The sequence below is a fragment of the Alternaria infectoria genome (assembly GCF_024043175.1).
Source record: "Alternaria infectoria strain BMP 0036 chromosome Unknown scaffold_12, whole genome shotgun sequence".
In the NCBI taxonomy this organism is placed as follows: Eukaryota; Fungi; Ascomycota; class Dothideomycetes; order Pleosporales; family Pleosporaceae; genus Alternaria; species Alternaria infectoria.
In genome coordinates this window covers 441,604-462,052 of record NW_026250701.1, presented here as the reverse complement: position 1 = coordinate 462,052, position 20,449 = coordinate 441,604, and the positions used below count along the sequence as shown (strand labels likewise).

Genomic DNA, 20,449 nt, shown 5'->3' with positions numbered 1-20,449 from the left:
GAAGCATAGCCAGCCCCTGAGCATTTGGGCCGCGGCACAGAATTGACAATGGCATCGAATGGTACTCACAACGACTTCATCAACATCACCACTCCACACTCTAGGGCGCCCAGCATGGTTCAAGAGACGCCTGCTCCTGCCCCACGGCCACGCTTGCCGGTCAGAAAACAAGCTCCTCAGAGGAACATCTACGAGTTCTGGAACAAATTTACGACCAAACACCCCGGTAAGATCTTTACAATCTTACCCGACAATCTGTATGCGAAACGTGCCGCCGCACATGCGCCGAGAGGTTCCATACCTGGGGTCAATGCGCTTGCATCCTACGAGGAGGCCAAGGAAGCCTGCACCAGAAAGGTCGCAAAGATCGTCAAAGAATGCCGACGACTGAACCAAAAGTATCGAGATCCACATTTCGATATAGAGGCCGACTTCAAACGGTCGCAGCTTATTCCAGACACTCCCGCCGACTGCTTGACTGGGCTCAATGAAGAGAACGCCGACTTCCATCCTTTGTCGGTTAAGAGAGTCGAGGTATGTATTACCACCACACTATCGTCGCATGCCTAACTCGTCACAGGACATCTTCGATGAACCACGATTTTTCATCGAAGGCGCCACCGCGAACGATGTACGACAGGGCAACGACGGTGACTGCTGGTTCATGTCGGCACTAGCGACGATCTCGAACAAGGAAGAATTGATACAGCGGGTGTGCGTTGCGCGCGATGAGCAGGTCGGCGTGTACGGATTTGTCTTCCACAGAGGTAAAGACATGACTATATAGTCGGGTAGCTCACAGGCTGACTTATCTCAGATGGCGAATGGATATCCGAGGTCATCGACGACAAGCTATATCTCATCAAGGAGGACTTTGACGAAGCAAAACTTGAGCGCTCCCACTGGTTGGAACTTCAGAACCGGAAAAGCCCCGAAGATGAATACCGGACTGTTATGCAAACCGGTTCTAGGGCCCTGTACTTCGCGCAATGCAGCGATCCCAATGAAACATGGCTGCCACTGCTGGAAAAGGCTTTTGCCAAAGCACACGGCGACTACAGTGCCATTAATGGCGGCTTTGTAGGCGAAGGTATCGAGGACCTGACTGGAGGTGTCACGTCGGAAATCTTTGCAACCGACATCTTGGATAAGGACAAGTTCTGGCGCGAAGAGCTCATGAACGTCAATAAGACGTTTCTCTTCGGATGTGGCCAGATGGGCGGTATCTACGGCGCTCGCAAAGGTATCCAGGAGAAACATGCATACTCCGTCATGGAAGCTCGCGAGATCGATGGCCAGCGTCTGCTGAAGCTTCGGAACCCCTGGGGCCGCACCGAGTGGACCGGTCGCTGGAGCGACGGTTCAGAAGAATGGACTCCAGAATGGATGAAGAAGCTCGACCACAAATTCGGGGACGACGGTGTCTTCTGGATCTCGTACAAGGACCTTCTGCGTACCTACCAGCATTTCGACCGTACACGACTGTTCGGTCCGGAATGGACGGTTTCCCAGCAGTGGACAAGTGTCAACGTTCCGTGGAGCGTCGACTACCTTGACACCAAATTCAAGATTCATCTCGCGAAAGGCGGCCCCGTAGTCATCGTGCTTAGCCAGCTCGATGATCGCTACTACCAGGGTCTGGAAGGTCAGTATGAGTTCAACCTACAGTTCCGGCTCCACAAAGACGACGAAGAAGAGTACATCGTTCGCAGCAACGGTACATACTACATGACGCGCTCTGTCTCTACCGAGCTGGATCTTGAGCCTGGTAATTACACCGTCCTGCTCAAGATCAAAGCAACCAGAATTCCCGACAATCCGACACCTGATGAAGTCATTCGGATGACCTGTACCAAACGGCGCGAGAAACTGCTATCGATCGGGCTGTCTTACGACCTTGCGCATGCCAAAGGACATTTCCGGGAGCAAGAAGAAGACAAGGCCAAACGTCACAAAGAGGAGAGAGTTGAGCGAAAGAAGGCCGAGATGAAGCAAGCTCATCAACGCCGTAAGAGATTACGCCAAAAGGCTCAGCTGCGTGACCTGAAGAAAGTTGCGAAAGAGACGCGCAAACTCAATCGATCTGGCGACATGGCAGAAGTCGAGAGGAAGCTCGAAAGCCTGTCTGGTCTTGGAATAAATGTCGAGGAAGATAACCGCACTTCCGGCGACGAAGACACTAAGCCTGTTCACCAAGCAGTCTCCAGGCACCATCGTGCATCGAGCCTTGACCCACTCCGTGAGCGCTCGGCTAGTCCAGGTGGCGGTTTTGGTGGCCGGAGCGGATACAACAAAGGTCGTGATGGCTACAATGCATCGCTTCCCGGAGCATTGCAGGGTCGTGGCGGCTACAACCGCGACAGCAATGGCTCTGCGATCCCTGAAGCTGCAATCCTTCAAGGACGTGGTGGATACCACCACAGTCCCCAACCTTCTCCTGCGACCCATAGTCAAGGCTTTCAAGGGCGCGGAGGCTACAATCAAAATATGCCTGGAGAGCTCCAGGGTAGAGGAGGGTACAACCAGAATATGCCTGGTGAGTTGCAGGGCAGAGGGGGGTACAACCAGAACATGCCAGGAGAACTCCAGGGACGCGGAGGTTACAATCAAAACATGCCTGGAGAGCTTCAGGGTCGCGGTGGCTACAACACCGACTTTCCTGGCGCATACCAAGGTCGCGACGGATACAACGATGGCCAGATGACGGATTCGCCTATTCCTACGCCATTGCCAACGCCTATGCCCACGCCGCTGACTGATGAGTTTCGCCCTGGAACGCCCGGCCAAAGGACATACAGTCCGCGTCCTGAGCACCGACCATCAACTGGCGTTCGCCGGGCTACACTCACCCCCATCCCGGGTATCCGACCTGGTATCCAAGTCACTCGCGGACGAAGTGCTAGCGAGTACTCCCACCGGGCTCAGCACGGCATGCACTCGCCTGACGATATGTCCGACGACTCCTGGGATTCTGATCTCGATGGCCCCTGCTCGCTCGACTCAGATCTCTCCGACGATGAAGACAACATTCCGCGCATGTTCTCTGAACGCCAGCGCTACATCTGCTACAACAACACGCGCTACCCGTACGTCGAAGAGGAAGATGAATTCGAGCGCGACCCCTGGAACGCTGTGTGCGTCGTCGGTCTCCGCGTCTTCAGCAGAGACAACACCGATGTCACCATCGAAGTGCGAAATAGCGAGGGCGAGACCAAGAAGAAGTCCGATGGCGACGATGCAAGTGTAGCAAGCATGGGTGCGAGCAGACGCAAGGAAAAGGAACTCGATGTTGATGATAGTGCGGCAGATGCGACGAGTCCGATGCGCAAGAGGAATACTGGTCTGGATGATGCGCTTGATTCTAAATTGAATCGGGCCGATGAAGCGGAGCTCGTGAGCCAAATTGGCACGGCGCCGGCAGGCGTGGAGAGGAGTCGCCAGGGGACATTGAGCTGAGCGAAATGAGAGCGTGTTGTCGGGGTTCGATCAAGATGAGAACGTACTATGTGGAGTTCGGCTGCTTTCAGATTGATAACGCTTTGGCTAGACTTTCGTTGTGTTTTTGTCGATGATGGGCATGGTCTTTAGAAGTTACGTGGCGTTAAATGGCGCAGCAATTCAATCCGCAGCGTTTGGCTGCAAATATATATGCTCTTCATGTTTCCCATTTACCTATCATGATACACCCAACTCGCGCGTGCATAACAGATGCCATGCGCGTGATTTCTCGATGGATTCGTGGCACGAGTGAAAGGGGTCGGTGATGTCATAGCGCGAGGCTTAGCAACATCCGCCGCAGCCTCACTGTGGCCTTCGCGCTTTCCTCGTCCGCGACCAATCTTCACACCATCCAACAATGCACCCTCCGTCGACTCTTACCTCTAGATATCTCTTGTTGGCTGGCAACATCTCACTACCGGTTCTCTTTGTGTCGTCATAGACCCAGGATGCCTTCGTCAGCGTTCGCGATACCTTTCCCTTCAGCAGATGAACCACTTTCCGACGTTATTGTCGTTTCGTGGGCTTAGCTTTGAGAGCCGCCTTGGGCGGCTACGCATGCCCTGCCCACCATGTATGGATAGAGTCAGAGCTGCTGTAGGTGTATTGCTGTGCCTCATGCGCGGCATTTGGTGGGGTCGAAATTGCCCCTCATTGCTGTGCAGAGGCATCACCGCCCTTTCTTCTCCGTTTTCCTACTCTACATGTTACCATGAAGTTCTGTAAAAGATGTGCTCAACTCGAGATCACCCCCGAAAGCTTTTTTGCACTCGCAGATGGTGAGAAGCCATGTCACCGACACAAATGCGGCGTTTCGCTGAAGCCGCTGGAATGCGACATATGTCACATCACTGCGGAATTATTGGAAGCGACTGTTCTTCGCGGAACGTCTCGCAACGCTACTGACGATGATCTCAGAATCTGTATTAGCGGATCTTATACGGAGGTGGAGACACATACTGGGTTAAGAATACAGCCCCGGATTGCGCTGGATTTTGATGACCTGGATTTGGTTGGTGGGATCCTACCGGCTGCAGATAACACTACGAAATACCCGTACTTCAGTCGCCTGCTTTCCCAAACCCCTTCGTTCCTGGACTACGATCTAATTCGACATTGGATCGCACGCTGCGAAACCCAACACCCCCATTGTCGACAGCGATCAGCATTGGAGAACGATGTCTCGAACGAGGGGCTTCTCGTCATTGACGTCTTACACAAATGTCTTGTTCCCGCGCCCGAGACCTGCCGCTACATAGCTCTCAGTTATGTGTGGGGAAATGCTACTCAAGTGCAACTCAGGAAAGACAATCTCCTTGAGCTTTCACGAGAAGATAGTCTATCTGATGCACGCATTCCTGCCACGATCCGCGATGCCGTGACATTGGTCGAGAGGTTGGGCGAAAGGTACCTCTGGGTAGATGCTCTTTGTATCGTATCCGATGATGCTGCTACAAGGCAAGCAGCGATCTCCAACATGGACAACATCTATTCCGGGTCCATACTTACCGTCGTTGCGGGTACCTGCAATAGCGCCGACGACGCGCTCAGAGGCGTGAGCACCAAACGCCACTGTAAACAGATTACCCGCGAGATCTCCCCGGAGGTGACGCTTCTAGCGTATTTCGACGTTGAGTACTTCTTTAGAAAGACAACGTATTGTAAGCGAGCGTGGACGTATGTGAGCCTGCAGCGATAGACACCGGAGACCAGCTCACGCAAATAGATTCCAAGAGTTCCAGCTGGCACCTCGTCTACTGATCTTCGCGCCCAATGATCAGGTCTACTTTCTCTGCGACGAGGCTAGTTACACCGAAGACGGTCCGGAAGAATATGAGCCACGATACGCGTCGGATAGGCTGCGCGTATCTAAGGAAAAGACCGAATTTACCTTCTCTCTCAAACGACGTTTACGTGGCCACCTTCCCCATACTAATTACCGATGGGCATTGTCAAAATATTCTCGACTCAAAATCACGAAGAACGAAGACATCTTGGATGCTCTGTCAGGTGTGTTAAAGAGAATTGGCGTTGGAGAATGCTTTCAGGGCCTGCCCATTGATTACTTCGACCATGCCCTTTTTTGGCAGGGCTCTAAGCTAAAGCGACGTCAGGAATTTCCCAGCTGGACCTGGGCTGGTTGGAGTGGTGGTTTGACTTACGTCAGCGAAGAACTTGATTATGTACATCTATATGGGGACGCAAAGTCATATCCGGACGATGAGCATCGAGAATGGTTGCACAAGGCCTCGGAGATGGAGCTTATGCAACTATACCTAAAGCATGCAACCTGGATAGTCTATTACGTCTGGGACAACCAAAACACTGGACATGAACCTCGATGGCTTCGTGGCGGAAGGCCTACTGATGGTGTCAGTTCCGCTACTGAGGCACACGAGGCTAGATTTCCAGGACTGCCATGCAACACCCTTCCCTCCAAGTCATATCGTCATTCCTTCGATCAGACACCGCTCGTGATTCGCACAAAGTTGACATTACTTCATTTCTGGACAGTTTCGGCTTACTACGAGGTTCGCCACAATACACTGGGCACGGGAGGCGAAATGTTGGACTCAGAGAGCAATCCAGTCGGAAGTTGCGATTTCGACCGTAAGCCCGATTTAGAAGACGTGGAGACACCTCGGTCATGTCACGAGTTCATCGTTATTTACGAAGAGGGAGATCTGAGCTACGAACGGTGGAGGAGCAGCTCTTACATTCCTTCCAAGAAGTACAGAGTCATTATGATTGAGTGGAACGGGGACATCGCCGAGAGGATTGGATCTGGCTATCTCCAGCGAGAAGGCGTGTTCAAGTCGTGTCGCAGGCCGATGGAGTGGAAGGAGATTTTACTTGGATGAGCTACTTTCTGTCGCTGTTATGCGAAGTCATGAGGTCAATCAAACGTTACGTGCCCACACCCTCTCACGTCGTCGCCAAGACCCGAAGTACTGTGAACACATCGCCGCCCACAATACTTATGTTGGACATGGTCTTACTACTAGACTAGTTCATGACAAGGTTACAAGATGACACCATCATGTACAGCACGAAACCTCTCACAAAGATTAAAACCGACTTTACTGGGGCTATCAGGAATGCAAATCACAGCAGGCTATTCTTATTTAAAGGAGTGACTGGTATTCTTTCTAAATGAGTGACTAACTAGAGGAACCGTGTAAGGCCAACAGTTGAAGTAGCGCGGAAATCAGAACGCAAGACAGGGGTCGAGACGGACGAAGGAAAACGGGTATGGTATGGGCAGGGAAAGGGGGGTGGGGCGGTAAGAGATCGCAAAGGACAAGACGAACAAAGTGTGGGCAGGAGGGGGCGGGGAGCGAATGAGGTGGTGGATGCGCGAACGTAGGAAAAAGGGATGTGTGAAAGAGCGACTGATCAATTCAGACCAGCTCCCGAAGGAGAGATGGAAGAAAGGAATTAATCTTACCAACAGCGCTGTGATTTGGGCGCCACTTGGTAAATCCACATGGTTAGATGTAGAACATCTTCTCGTCGAGCTGTTCCAGCCAGGGGTTGTCGCGTCCGAACGGTTGACTAACTTCGTTGTTGCCACTTGGGTTGTCACTGAAGAGATACTCGCGCATCACCTTGACCATCTCTTTGCCGTTTTCCTCGACCTCTTTGTCGCCTCTGTGCAGTCGGCGCAACATGCTGGGCACGAGGTCAAGTCGATTAGTAACGGCAAACCGGAAGTAGTTGAAGGTATGGAGTGCGAGCTTTCGGGCGTAGTACAACGGAAGTGCGATTGCGACGCGCTTGTCGAGCTGGAAAGTAGTGTTCAAATTGTACGTCTGTAACTTGTTAGCGAAGATAGTAGAGTCATATCCGAGAACTTACCAGCCGTGCTAGGTCTGCCATGCTTAGATCGAGAGAAGGCAAAGTTCCTGTTGCGGGCTGAACAAAGTACCGGAACTGGCGGCCTTTATTGGAAGCTTTAAGCTCGCTGGTAGTAAAGATTTCCTTCTCGTCGTCGGCCATACTGGGTTCCATTCGGGGATCGTAAGGAGAGTTTCGACATTTGTTGGCCACTACGTAGGTGAAGCTCACTCTTGTACTGAACACGGCAGTCAGGGCTTTGGAGATGGTGTCCTTCTCTTTGTCGATAGTTGTCTTCTCCAGGTGACCGATACTGTCACGGTAGAATATGACGGACGGAACGGCGTCGGCATGGTATTTCTTACAAGCCTGAAGCCTCTCGGTTACCATAACGTCGAGATCAAGGATTTGGGCTTCCATCGTGCGCTTCAGATGTTTACCACGCCATTCAGCTGAGCTATATGTCGGCTGCAAACGCACCGAGCCCGGAAAGTTTGTCAACCGCTCGTCGATGGAAGCTACCACAGCTGCAACCGAAGGACAGTGCTCGGCACATCCGGGGCCGGGGTGCGATATATGTGCTCCGATGATCAATGGATTTGAGACGCCGCTGGTGTCACTCAGAACGTCGGCCGTGAAAAGCGGCTGACCGTGCATGACCGTAAGAGTCTGAAGGACCTTTTGTGGAAAATAGTTGACTTTGCCCTCATTGGCTCGCATCGACTGGTCAAGGTTCTTCTCTGTCATGCAAAACGTAACAGCGCCGATCTTTCGGTTGCCGAACTTCTGTAAGTCTGCGCGGATGTTGCGAAGCTCTGATACAGACCGTCCTGTACTATCGATAATCGCGAGGATGGTATTTGGCCTTGCCTGGTAGAGAGCTTGCAGCTCAGCTGAACCCCCAAAGTCTGGTAAGAGTAGTAATGGCTTCGTGTCCGCAACGGAGGCGGTGGGAAGGTTAAACTCCGGATCGATCGTGATGAGTTCTGAATCGTTGTGCTGCGCTTTAAGATTATTGACTATGTCATTCACAACAATTGAGGGATTCCGTTGGACTCCCTTGGCTTCGACGAAAATAATGCCAAGTCTCAGGCTGATGGTTTGACTGGAGACGGAGGATGTGAGACGCCTTGGAGGAATCGGCTTTGTCTTCGTGCTTTTCCTCGATCCTTTTGGGGTGAGCGCTTCGAACTCTCCAATTGGAATTTGCTAGATGAAGAGTCAGCTGAACTTCTCAATTTCCTCGAACTATCTTCTGTACTCACTCCCATGTCGTCGTACTTGAGCAAGCCGGCGAGAGGCTCAACGATACTGTTAGCCACTTCCTTTGCACGCCGCTCGTGGTCGTCATCCGATTCGTAAGCCTTACGCGCGTGCTTCATAAGAGCTTTCGTCAATGCTCGGTGAGTGATCATTTGATCGCCGCTTGTGAGTAGAGTTTCGAGGGGTACCCAGGTGTTTCTAGCAATCTCGGCAAGTGGAAGCGAGGGGTACTCCAAGCTTCTCTTAAGGATCCCTGGTGTGGAATTAGTTCATCGCGCTTCGTGAAAGATTGGACGAATCGGAGTGACTTACTGGTAGCAAAGTACTTGTGGACGCTAAATCTCTCGTTCTCGATCTGAAAATCCGGAACGGCGCCTGCTAGCTTAACGTTTTGAATGACGAAAGGGTGCTTGTTACCGCTATCGTTCGTATCCATAGACGACTGTGAGACGTTCGCACTTTGAGATGGGACAATAGTGCTATTTCGAGGTGATGGGCGCGACAAATTTCCGCTCGAAAGGTCTTGTCCAGTTGCAGTACCTGTTGCGGTGCTTCCAGTACCCGATGTTGTAATGAGTGGCAGGTCGTGGTTACGGGTAACGTGAAGACCAACCAGCATGGATCGGACAGTCGAAAGGTTGATGTGTTCAGGACCAGTAAGAACGCTAGGTCCCAAAACACCTAGCACCAGGTCGGAAAGGCGGATGCCATCCCCTAAGCCTGGTACGAGATCGAATTCAAGATGTAGAGCCGGCTGTACGGGATCGATCTTAACGTTGGATCGAAATAGAACCTTCATGAAATTGGCCTCTTTGATGACGAGTGCATCTTGCGACTTCAAAGACGAGAATGACGACCAATCTGAAGAAACGGATGCATCTGTCTCAAAATCTGGCCTGAGCGGCGAATTGGGGTCCTCGGCGCAGTTATCAAACAGTATCTGCTTACAGTTACTCAAGAATCCTTTCGGAGGAATTGAGCGAATGGTGACATCTCGGATGAGCAGCTTGAGCATCTTCCAGTACTTGTCGGTCATGGCTTTGGTCGTGGCCTCGGTCTTGACGGAAAACACCTCGCGAGCCTGTACATCGCAATACACAGCCTCAGCAATCTTTTCGTTTCTGACTCGCTTTTCGACCGTGGGGACGAGAATTTCCTTCCGGTCGCTTATCTCTCGAAGCTTCCGCTCGGTTCCCTGTTCCATGTCGATGTCCAAAACGAGGATGTGATCGATCAGTCCTTCTTCCGCCGCATTCTTGAATCCAGTTTCGGCTAGTCTAAGCGAATAATTGTTCTCAAGCTCAACAAGCTCTTTCTTGATGAAGCTTTCGATGGCATGTTTCCTCAGCCTTTTGCTAAAGATAGGGCGATGATCGCTGTCTGTATTGACGTTGGCATCGGCGAGACTGGTCACTTTGATCGGGATGATGTGGATGCTGGGCAGAATTTTGAAGGAGTAGCTTACGCGACATAAGGCGGTGTTGCTGGGCGGTTCCACGGAAGGTTCAACTGTCGATAGCCAACTTTTGATGTTAGTCTCCTGGTCGAGTTCGTCGGAAACTCCATCTAGTTGACTTGAAGCTAGATTAGTCTTTCTCGGGCGTTTCCTCAGGGCGAGGGGAGTTGGATCGGATGAACTAGCCATATTTGTAAGGTACAAAGATGAGAGTGTGCTCTGGTGTGGTCAGTCAAGAATGGCAATGATATTCGAGCTTTTTATGCTGTGAGAGAGTCCAGTGTCATGTTTGCTGCCAACGGTCATCTAGTCATCCGTCCATACTGTGTTAGCTTGTCAGGCCCAATCCGTGTTGCGGTTTTCTACCGCAAATACCTGTAGATGACATGCTATCTATCCATCCTCTGCATCGCGCTTGACGAGCGGTTTGCTGTAGGGCATGATGGCATGTCCAACGTCCAGCGGCCTGATTGGATCGAAGTTGAGGCACATGGACTGGAGGATAACACGGAAAATCATTGAAGGCCTCGAACAAGGGGACAGTAGTAATACGATGACAATGATGCTTAGGTGCTCTTGGCTGAAGAGAAGATGTGTCGTTTGAAGATTACGTGCTTCGGGAATATGCCGAGTGCGATCTTCTTACTGTGTGGCCAGAGCTCTTCTCGGACTGAAGATTGATGGATTTCCAGTGGTGTTGGATTGTTGGTCTTCGTCGTCGGCCACATAGAGGGCGGTAATGCGCAATTTGTGACGGTACGGTCTTCGAGGTACCATCGAATGCATCTGCGTAGTCTGTTCACGGGCAAAGTATCGCAGGATACGTTGGCTGGTTGGCGTGCGACGGTGGAGTGTAGAGGCGTAGAATCAGGGATGATGAAGCACATGATGACGTCATCTTACGTAATCCACGTCGCCCACTGCCTACCGAGCTAGCCCTCTCATTCAACAAGCTGATCCTTTCATGTCGCATTCGCGAAGATCGTCGGGTATTCAATGCCGCAAGAGATGGATGATGCACGAGATCGTGACGATGCAACGGTTCTACTGTAGCCAGGTACCTGTCGATTCATTTTACAACTCGACATTTGGGCCCTACGATATTGCATCATACCAGTCTATCTGCAACACACACGGTACATAAGAAAGACCATATCAGGGGACTAATACGAGTGACAGTATATGAAGAGTCTCGCACTTTCCAAATGACGTTTCATTGTGCGCTCGTACCATGCGCCGCTACTCAGGTACATCATCCCGCGATCTACGACTCAGCTTCTCCCATTTCTGCGACATAGCTACTGAGCGCAGCGTCACCATCTTGACCCCCCGCTTCGCTCTCTTCATCCGTGTGATGTGCGCCTCAATATCCTTCGCAATGTCATTCAGCGCCTTCTTCGTTTTCTTCTCCATTGGGGACGGTGACTTCGCAACGGCGTCTTCCTCCTCTTCTATCAATATCTCCTCACTCTTCCCTAATTTCTGCTTCTTACCCTTCTTCTTAGTACTGATACGTATCCTCTCCGCAGCTACTGCCATTTCGGCATCCTCAACACGGCACAGTCCCAACTTGCCCAACACCTCCGCCTCAACCTCCGCGCCGTACGCCTTGCGAAACTGGTCATCTAGCATGCGCTTCACAGCTACAGGTTCGACCTGCATCATCTTGCAAGTCGGGAACACCGCCAGTTCAAGCTGCTGTGCCATCGAACGGAGAAGTACATCGTCGACCTCATCGCGATCAATGATGGGCAGCTCACCGCGGAGCTTGCCGATGACGGCGTGTTTCTCGTCATCGTTGAGATTGGCAGCTTGATATTGCTCAAATGTGTATTCAGTGATGCTAGGTTCGCGTTTCGCGACTGTAGTGGTATTGGGTGGCAAAAAGGAAGGCGGGTGTGCCGGCGTGCCGATCCTTATGTCATTCACTCCTCTCAGACGCCCCACGACAACTCTGGGTTCGCTTTTCTTGTCGCGTTTAGGCATACCTTGATGAGTATAGTGCAACGTACGGAGTTGAGTTGAATAGGCGTTTCTGCTGACGAATGTGATGTAGTAAAGCAACCAAAAGCTTTTGTAGCCAGAAGGTGCTTTGCACATGACCTACTGGCTCTGTCATTCACTTCCATGTTGATCTTACCGGAGCGAGACTGTGCTTTTCGATGCTCTCGCATCAGTAATTTGTACTACGCGCACTTATGTCGCCCGCCGTATGAGGACACTGATAGCGAATACCTGACGAAAGATGAGAACGATTTGACAAGAGTGAAAACGCGATGCATTTGATGATGGTAAATATTTCATTAATGGTTTTCTTATATCATTCACATCGAATCATGCACCCCGTGCCTCTGGATCGCTCCAAGCTCATAGCATGAACAGTCCCGCAAGGACACCAAAGACACTGACGCCAACGGCGCCTTGACCAAGACGTGCAGCTGCGTTCTCAGTCTGCTGAGGCGGTGCACCAGTCGTGGGTGAAGTGCCGTTGCTGGTACCGTTACCAGCTCCGGGAGTGTCCTCTCTTTGGCCGTCGACCTCCTCGATACGTCCATCGAGCTCGATCTTTACTGGTGTCTGGCTCAAGATGTATGAGGTGAGTACCTCGTCTTGAGTGTCCAGGGTAATGAAATCAGTGGAAGGCTCGAAGAAGTTGTCACCACCTCCAGCGATGAAGTCAAGAGTGACCATCTGGTAGGTAGTGTCGTTGTTGAGAGGCTCGTCGCCGATGGTGACAGAGACAAGCTTGGAATTGTTGGCGTTCTCGGGGTTATATTCGACCTTGATGCCAGTGCTGACCTGGAAGAACGAGGTGACTTCCCTGCCATTGCCGACGTTGACACCAGTGACGATACCCTCCAACGACTCCCAGAGAGTCTTGCCGTCAATCTCGACTTGAACAATGGCGTTGCCGAAGGGGAACGAGGTCAATACTTCGCCGCGGGTGATGTCACCCTGGTCAATGGTGGCACGGATACCACCAGCGTTGATGAGAGCAAAGTCGACGTCATCGGTGTTGTTCTTGCGGTAGGCGAGCATAGCATCAGCCATGAAGTCACCGAGCAGACACTCTTGTTGTTGGCAGGTCGTCTGGTCGAGCTCTACTTCGCTGGTACCAAGCACCTCAGCAGCGAACTCCTCGAAGGGAATGCGCCACTCCTCAATCTGCTCTTGAAGGTCCTCATCCTGTTCAGTAGTGTTGGTGAGGTGAATCGGGGCGCCATGATAAGCGAGAATCTTGCCCTGAGGATCGTATGTGACATCGATGTAGCCGAGGTACTCGCCCCAGCGGTAGGCAGTAACAATGAAGACCTCATCGCCATCTTGGTTCTCAACAATGGTTGGGTATTTGCCCTCGGCATCTTCCATGTCACCGAGGAGGGTGTGGCTGTGGCCGCCCATGATGAGCTGGAGACCAGTGGTAGCCTTGGCCAGCTCCTGGTCTTTGTCGTAGCCAATGTGAGTGAGAGCAGCAATCCTGGTGATGTTGGTAGTGGCCTTGATCTCATCGATGGCACCTTGGACGGCCTCAACGGTGTTAGAGAAGACGGTGGTAACATCGGCGTTGCTGAGACTGCCAGTCTCCTCTGCAGTGACACCGATCAGCGCCAAGCCGTGCTCCTCGAAGATGGTGTATGGCTTGACAGTCTTGTTGACGTTCTCGTCTTCGGAATGCACGTTCGCGCTGACGATGGGGAATGTGAGGTTGACCAGGAATTCTCCGAGCGCCGCATCACCGCCATCAAACTCGTGGTTGCCGAGAGTCATGGCATCAAATCCGAGCTGGTTCAGAGTCTCCGCAATCTTCTCGCCGCCGTAGTAGCCGTAGAACAGAGTGCCCTGGAACTCATCACCGGCGTTTAAGAAAAGACTGTCCTCGTAGTTGGGGCGTTGCTCCTCGATGACGGTCTTCACACGCGCGTAACCACCATAGCAGCCGCGCTCGGGCCTGGTACAGTCGGTTCCTGAGGAGCTGAACTCATCAAGGTGGGCATGCACGTCGTTGATGTGGAAGAATGCTGAATCACGTGAGCAGAAGCAATGTTGGAATCAACACATGCTGACTTACAGATGTTGTAGTTTCCGTCCGCATCAATGCCTCGCTTCACCATACGTTTGCTGTACAGCGCGTCTTCTGCTTGAGCGATCGCCGCCAGCGCCGAGACGGCGATAAGGGACGCGCTAGATCGAGTGGCGAACTTCATCTTCACTCCGACTGGGCTTGGTGGAGTTGGTGAGAAGAGGCACGAGCACGACAGTAAGCCTCCTTTCTGGCAGCCTGTCACTATTTGTACCACGCAAACAAAGCGGACGCCGCCGCCTCAGTAGCTGCAGTCACGGCATTTCAGCCTTGGCAACCTTGGCGGTGGCCGTGCTTAATTCTCGGCAACTGCCTCTTGAGGTTTGGCGCCTTGCTGTGCCTGATAACAATTCACCAATGAGCAACACACGTGCGGCGTGGGCTTACAGGACGCAGGAACGTTGCACGGAGACCTGGAACTCGGCGTTGCCTGCTGCATGATTTCGATGACATTGCCGTCAACACGTGGGCTTGGGATGTGAAATAACTAATGGAGCTGGCGCCTAGAGGAGGAAATACAGTCCTCTGGGAGCCGAGCTATCCATAGTCGAGTTCATACTAACGGGAAAACGGGCGGACCGATGACGGTGATGATGATACCGGTAACGGGCCAGATGTGGCATGCCAACTCCGAAATCCCCAAGACCTGGATCCTGGAAGCCCCGGACTTCAGAACAGGTTCGTTCGTACGTAGAGGAAGATGAACATGTATAGTACATTGCGCTACGACAAAAAGACGAATATGTAGTAAGCAAACAAGAACGGTATACAAAATGTGAAAATCGCCCAAACGCAATCCTCCAACATCAAAGCCAACAAAACCGTTATCACACCTGTGCGAGCCTGCCGCACCTCCTCCAAGACGCTCGCGTCCCACTGCATCGGTTTCCAAGTCGTAAAAGCGTTCGCGATAAATGCGGGGTCCCACCACTCGCCCCGCCCTGTCGAAAAGGACGCCCCGGCTTTATTACATGCTAGTGATCGTCAGCGTAAACCCACTTATCTTACCGGACCTCCATCAATCTTCCCATCATCTCATTCCATCTCTTGCATAGCGCTCCTTTCTCGTCCGTAACCAAAGCCTTGATAGTGGTCGTTAGCAAAGAAGAAGAACCGCTTTAGAAGTCTCTTACCTCCAATAGACCCGTCTCTTAGATCACCAAATCGGCACCCTGAAGACATTTCAGGTGCTCGTTCGCAAACTTCTCTAACCGTGACTCAACCCCCTTGGTCGGCCATCGCAAAGGCTTCTTGTACGCCTTGACACCCTTCGCCGGGATAGCCGCATCTTCGAACGGCTCCTTGAACGACCCGAAAACCAGCACCGGTGTTGCCAAAGCCCGATTACCGCACCACAACTTGCCAGCCTTGCCGATGTTGCTCAGATCCTGCATCATGCCAACGTCATCCGCGGTGATGACATTGGAGGCCTGCAAGGCGATCCTGAAGTCTGCGTTGCCGTAGTCAAGCTGACCCAGCGCTGGTCGCTCGCTGCGAGCCAACGCTTCTTGGCGGCGGCGCGCCTCGTACCGCTGGACGCTGGCGTAGCGGTTGAGGAAGCGTCGCTTGATGGTCAGAGCGCCACTGTCGGAGCCTTCAAAGAGTTGAGTTGCACCTCTGCCTGGCGAGGGTGGCTGAGAGTGGAAAAGGCCCGTCGGTGGCTCCCAGGAAAAGGACGCTGTGGACCCATCAACCGCAGTAGCGGACTGCTTGACGGTCTCTTCTACGTCGTAGAAGCGTGGCGCGATGGGTCCCTCAACGTAGCAAACGTGCTTCTTGACGATCTGGGAGTTGGGCTTGCGCATGGCCGACTTCAGTACGGTCTTGGCCTTGCGTGATGCCTGTGCATCTGGCTTCTTTGCGGACCTCTTCGTGTTTGCACGGCTGACTCTGCGCTTCGACAACGAAACTGGAGCCAAGTTCCGCTTCGGGAGCGACTTGGCAACAGTGGTTGGCTTGTTCGGAGTCTTGCGCAGAGCTGCCACCGGAGCGACCGGCTTGCGTGGCTTTGACGCCGTGGCGTCGCGAGTCGATGATGATGTTGACGTTGTCTTCGAAGTAGTCATCTGTCGTTTCGTAGTCTTCTCAGAGACAACAACAGATTTTGGCTTGACAACAGGCAGCCGTGAAGCTGGAGCCTTCGCCGAATGTGGCCTTTCGACAAAAGCTAAAACTGAAAGCTGTTAGTCGTGAAGACAATTCGAAAATATCAAACTTACCTCCTTCACTGGCGTCCTGTGTCAGATGAGACTCAGTCGTCACCGCAGTCCTTGATCGCACGCGCTCTAGACCAACCGAATCACCGGTGTAGTCAGGGCAGCGAGACAGTCCAACGAACCAGTCCCGGTTGGTGCGTAGCCCCATACCGAGCCGCTTCATACTGACCATCTTCCGTCCGAAGAGGTTCATGGCGGAAGTCTGCTGCTCGGGGCTGACGGAGTCATCGAAGCTGTTGTCGTTGAACATGAGCGAAGTGTTGTCCATGTCGTCGTCCGCGGGCTCATCGATCTCCGACGCCGGCTCTTCAAACTCCATCGTAGGCTTCTCGGCCTCCTCATATATCTCTTCCTCATCATCCTCCGCCTCCGTAGTGGTCTCGGCAGCGAGTACCGTAATCTTACGCTGAATAACCACACTCGTCATCCTCGCCCAAAGCCTCGATTGCCTCCGTACACTAGCCTCTTTCACCGCCGTAATCGTAGGCCTCGGGATACGCGTCTTACCAATCTTGCTATCCGCATTCTGCTTATAGTCAGCTCGAGCTCTAGCAAGTATCTTGGGTACCCTTGGCGCCGAAGCGGTAGTAATTGTCCTTGACGCCAACACACGAGGTGCTGGCTTAATTTGCTTCGCCGCCACCGGAGTAGCAGCTAGCCTTGTCCTTGAAGAAGTTGGTCGATGGAGCCGCTGGTACAGCGGCCTGACCGGGTTGGCAGTGACATTAGTGTTGACTGCGGCGCGGCGCATGTCGGGGACGCGGCGGGCAGGAGAGAGCGCATTCACGACTTTCTGGGTAGTGGCAATTTGCATTGTGACTAGTCTGTGACGATGTGAGTGTCTGGATATGAGCGAAGGTGCATAAGGTAGGAGGCTTACTCGAATGTGTGGATGTGGTGAGGAGGCAGAAGTCGGTTGGGATCAAAATATTATATGTGTGGGTTGCGGGCGCCGACCCGCGAGTTTCCTATGGCAACGAGAAAATTCTCTCTATCTCGACAGAGATGGGATGGAAATTAGTGTTGGAAGTAGAAGCCATTATCTGCATCTCGATTTGCGACGACATAGTCGACATGCACTGCGTTCTGAAGTCGCGTCTACGACTCAGACTCGCTAGAGCATCAGATCGCAACCCCCGATGCGCTGAAAGCTTATCGACACTCAATCTAGACTCAAAGACGTCGTCCCGTGAACAGATTCAAGCCAGCGTAGACTCGTCAGGGCGAGCGATAGTTAATACGTCCCACACTCAAGCTTAAGATACACTGATGACACCAACGAATATCATGTAGATTCATTCAGGTTAACTGCGCTCATTCATCATGAATTACAGCTAATTGGCAGTAAGAACAACCTTCCCACCACTTAAGCCCTCCGCCTTCGCCTCGACTACAATCTCTCCACTAGCGCCGGCCTCACTCCTCACAATAGCCAGCGCCATTCCACCGAACGCCTTCCTCTTCGTCTCCGGGAACGGGCTCATGTCTGTCGGATCACCATTATCAGTAGCAACGACAACACCTGGGCCAGACGAGACTTCAAAGCTAATCTCATCATCCGCCATCGGAACCAAGATACCGTTCTCGTCATGCACGGAGACAGTGATGAAAGAAAGGTCGTAGCCGTCACCAGTGATTGTCGTACGATCAGCAGTCACGTTCAGCGACGCAGCGGAACCTGCTGTGAACTGAGATGCGGTAGCCCATTCGTTGCCGTCCTTGTATGCGACGACGCTGATGTTGCCGGGACGGTACTTCACACCATCCCAGCGGAGTCTGTAGTCGTACTTGCTCCTCGATTGACGGCCAGCTGAGATACCGTTGACGAAGAGTTCTGCCTCGTCACCAGAAGTGTGGACATGTACGGGTGTGACCTCGCCGATGCGATCTTCGGGCCACGTCCAATGGGGGAGGATGTGGGCCATGGGCAAATCTGGTCTCCAGCGTGCTTGATAGAGGTAGAAGCGATCTTTCTTGAAGCCAGCTAGGTCGATGATGCCGAAGTAGGAACTGCGACTTGAGTTGTCGTATGGGGTGGGTTCACCGATGTAGTCAAATCCAGTCCAGACGAATTCACCGGCGACATATGGATGCCTGTCTTGCTGTTCGAAGACTTTATCGGGTGAAGCGGCCCATTCAGGTGCGTAGAGATCGTATGAAGACACAATGCTGTTCTCTGGGTCTCCGCCTTCTCCAGGTCCGCCGCCTACGATAGCACTCTTGTTTGCGGTGATGGGGAAGAGGTATTTTCCGCGAGTGCTGAGTGCCGATGCAGATTCGGTGCTCCAGATCATCTTCTCGGGGAATTCTTGTTTGAAACTGGGGAAGGTGCTCACCCAGGAGTCTCCTTTGCCTTCACCTTGGTAGTTCAAACCGATGATGTCGATAACGGCTGCTATTCCAGTAGTGGCATTAGCGTTGTTCATACCGATGGTCACCTGGCGAGTAGGATCTTCTTCGTGAGCTATATCTTGGAGTGTTCTGCAAGTCTCGGTACCAGTAGAGTTCCTTTGTTCAGGAAGCTCGTTGCCAACACTCCATGAGATAATAGAGGGGTGGTTGCGATCACGGCGAATGAACGATCGGAGGTCGGGCTCGTGCCATTCTTGGAAGATACGATGGAAGTCATTCTCCACTTTGGGAAAGTTCCAGGTATCGAAGATCTCGTCCATGACCATGAGACCGTATCGATCGGCGAGATCAAGGAACTCGGGGGCAGGCGGGTTGTGAGACGTGCGAAGAGCGTTATTGCCCATCTCTTGTAGGATTTCGATCTGACGTTCCGCAGCCCTGGTGTTGAAAGCTGCTCCAAGAGCGCCCAGGTCATGGTGGTTGCAAGATCCCTGAACGTAGATACGCTCACCGTTGATAAGGATACCTTGATTTGGGTCGTACGTGACCGAGCGAACACCAAATACAGTTTCATAGGTGTCCATAGCCTCTCCGCCGACTGATACGGTGGAGATAGCGACGTACTCGTTAGGCTTTTGGCTAGGTGGTGGCCCCCAAAGCTTTGGGTTTGGAACTGTGACCGAGCCATGTACTGCTTGTTTGGAATGGCCTGCAACGTCCGCGTTCGCTGCAGCAAATTTTGCGACAGCTTCACCAGTAGCTTGTTTCGTTGTTGCGTCGCGCTCGAAGACTTCGGTGACAACTTCAACATGTTGACTGCTGTTACCCTTGTTCTCCAGATCAAGGACCATCTCGACAGTAGCTTCCGCCTCCGAGACGCTAGGAGTAGTGACGTAGGTTCCCCAATGTCCGACATGCACTGGGTTGACAGTGACAAGCCAAACATTACGGTAAATACCAGCGCCCGGGTACCAACGCGATGAGTCGAGCTTGTTGTCCAGGCGAATAGCGAGTGTGTTCTCTCCAGCCTTTGCGTAAGGGGTAAGATCCAGACGGAAAGAGTTGTAGCCGTATGGCCATCCACCAACGAGGTGACCGTTCAGCCATACCGCAGCATACGACATAGCTCCATCGACATCCAGAAAGACAGATTTGCCAGATTGGAGGACTTCGGCATCCATGGAGAGCGTGCGGCGGTACCATCCGATTCCATTGATCGGCAAACGACCAAGACCTCCCTCAACGCCCGGAGCGTCGAATGTACCGGAGATAGCCCAGTCATGGGGCAGCGAGACAGCTTCCCACGCGGCATCGTCGAAGCTCGACTGAACATAGCTGACATTGGCGCCGGGAGCGGCACCAGATGGTCTCTCGTACTTTTCTCCAGTGATGAAGTCGTTCGCGCAAGGTAGCATCCACGGCTTCAAGCCCTCATAACTCAGGCCATCTGGATCCGAGGTGAAACGCTCAAATCGCCAGTCTGCGTTTAGCGAAGTGCGTTGACGGCCTGATGTTGTAGATCGTGGCTTAGACACCACATGAGCGGCTGCGGAGTCGAAGCAGATTGAGAATAAGAAGCCGAGGAGTAGGATGCTGTACGAGTTGTACAGCGCTCGCAAGGAACCCGTCATCCTGGTGGGTGGTGATATGTTGGGGAATATACCAACTTCAGAACTAGCTCATCTGATGGTTGATGGCACCGATGCTGTCACTAAGGATGAGCGATAAGTGTGAACGACGCAGACG

General features: G+C 52.6%; 6 protein-coding genes across 6 annotated transcripts; 1 reads left to right on the top strand and 5 right to left on the bottom strand.

Moving 5' to 3' along the window:
* Positions 1 to 48: 48 nt before the first annotated feature.
* Positions 49 to 3,456, top strand: J4E92_007377 (uncharacterized protein; the record flags this gene model as incomplete). The annotated part of the gene is made up of 4 exons (XM_051498740.1): positions 49 to 534; positions 581 to 767; positions 818 to 2,536; positions 2,579 to 3,456. The coding sequence occupies 4 exons, from the start codon at positions 49 to 51 to the stop codon at positions 3,454 to 3,456; spliced, it is 3,270 nt and encodes a 1,089-aa protein (XP_051351014.1).
* A 3,533-nt stretch (positions 3,457 to 6,989) lies between these two features.
* On the bottom strand, positions 6,990 to 10,243 carry J4E92_007376 (uncharacterized protein; the record flags this gene model as incomplete). The annotated part of the gene is made up of 4 exons (XM_051498739.1): positions 6,990 to 7,310; positions 7,357 to 8,544; positions 8,601 to 8,851; positions 8,911 to 10,243. 4 exons carry the CDS (start codon positions 10,241 to 10,243, stop codon positions 6,990 to 6,992), a joined length of 3,093 nt encoding a protein of 1,030 aa, XP_051351013.1.
* Positions 10,244 to 11,293: 1,050 nt separating this feature from the next.
* Positions 11,294 to 12,183, bottom strand: J4E92_007375 (uncharacterized protein; the record flags this gene model as incomplete). Its single annotated transcript, XM_051498738.1, has 2 exons — positions 11,294 to 12,022; positions 12,178 to 12,183. 2 exons carry the CDS (start codon positions 12,181 to 12,183, stop codon positions 11,294 to 11,296), a joined length of 735 nt encoding a protein of 244 aa, XP_051351012.1.
* A 238-nt stretch (positions 12,184 to 12,421) lies between these two features.
* Positions 12,422 to 14,166, bottom strand: J4E92_007374 (uncharacterized protein; the record flags this gene model as incomplete). Its single annotated transcript, XM_051498737.1, has 2 exons — positions 12,422 to 14,073; positions 14,124 to 14,166. 2 exons carry the CDS (start codon positions 14,164 to 14,166, stop codon positions 12,422 to 12,424), a joined length of 1,695 nt encoding a protein of 564 aa, XP_051351011.1.
* A 1,120-nt stretch (positions 14,167 to 15,286) lies between these two features.
* On the bottom strand, positions 15,287 to 17,165 carry J4E92_007373 (uncharacterized protein; the record flags this gene model as incomplete). Its single annotated transcript, XM_051498736.1, has 2 exons — positions 15,287 to 16,308; positions 16,355 to 17,165. 2 exons carry the CDS (start codon positions 17,163 to 17,165, stop codon positions 15,287 to 15,289), a joined length of 1,833 nt encoding a protein of 610 aa, XP_051351010.1.
* Positions 17,166 to 17,685: 520 nt separating this feature from the next.
* Positions 17,686 to 20,334, bottom strand: J4E92_007372 (uncharacterized protein; the record flags this gene model as incomplete). Its single annotated transcript, XM_051498735.1, has 1 exon — positions 17,686 to 20,334. The coding sequence occupies one exon, from the start codon at positions 20,332 to 20,334 to the stop codon at positions 17,686 to 17,688; it is 2,649 nt and encodes an 882-aa protein (XP_051351009.1).
* Positions 20,335 to 20,449: the final 115 nt, after the last annotated feature.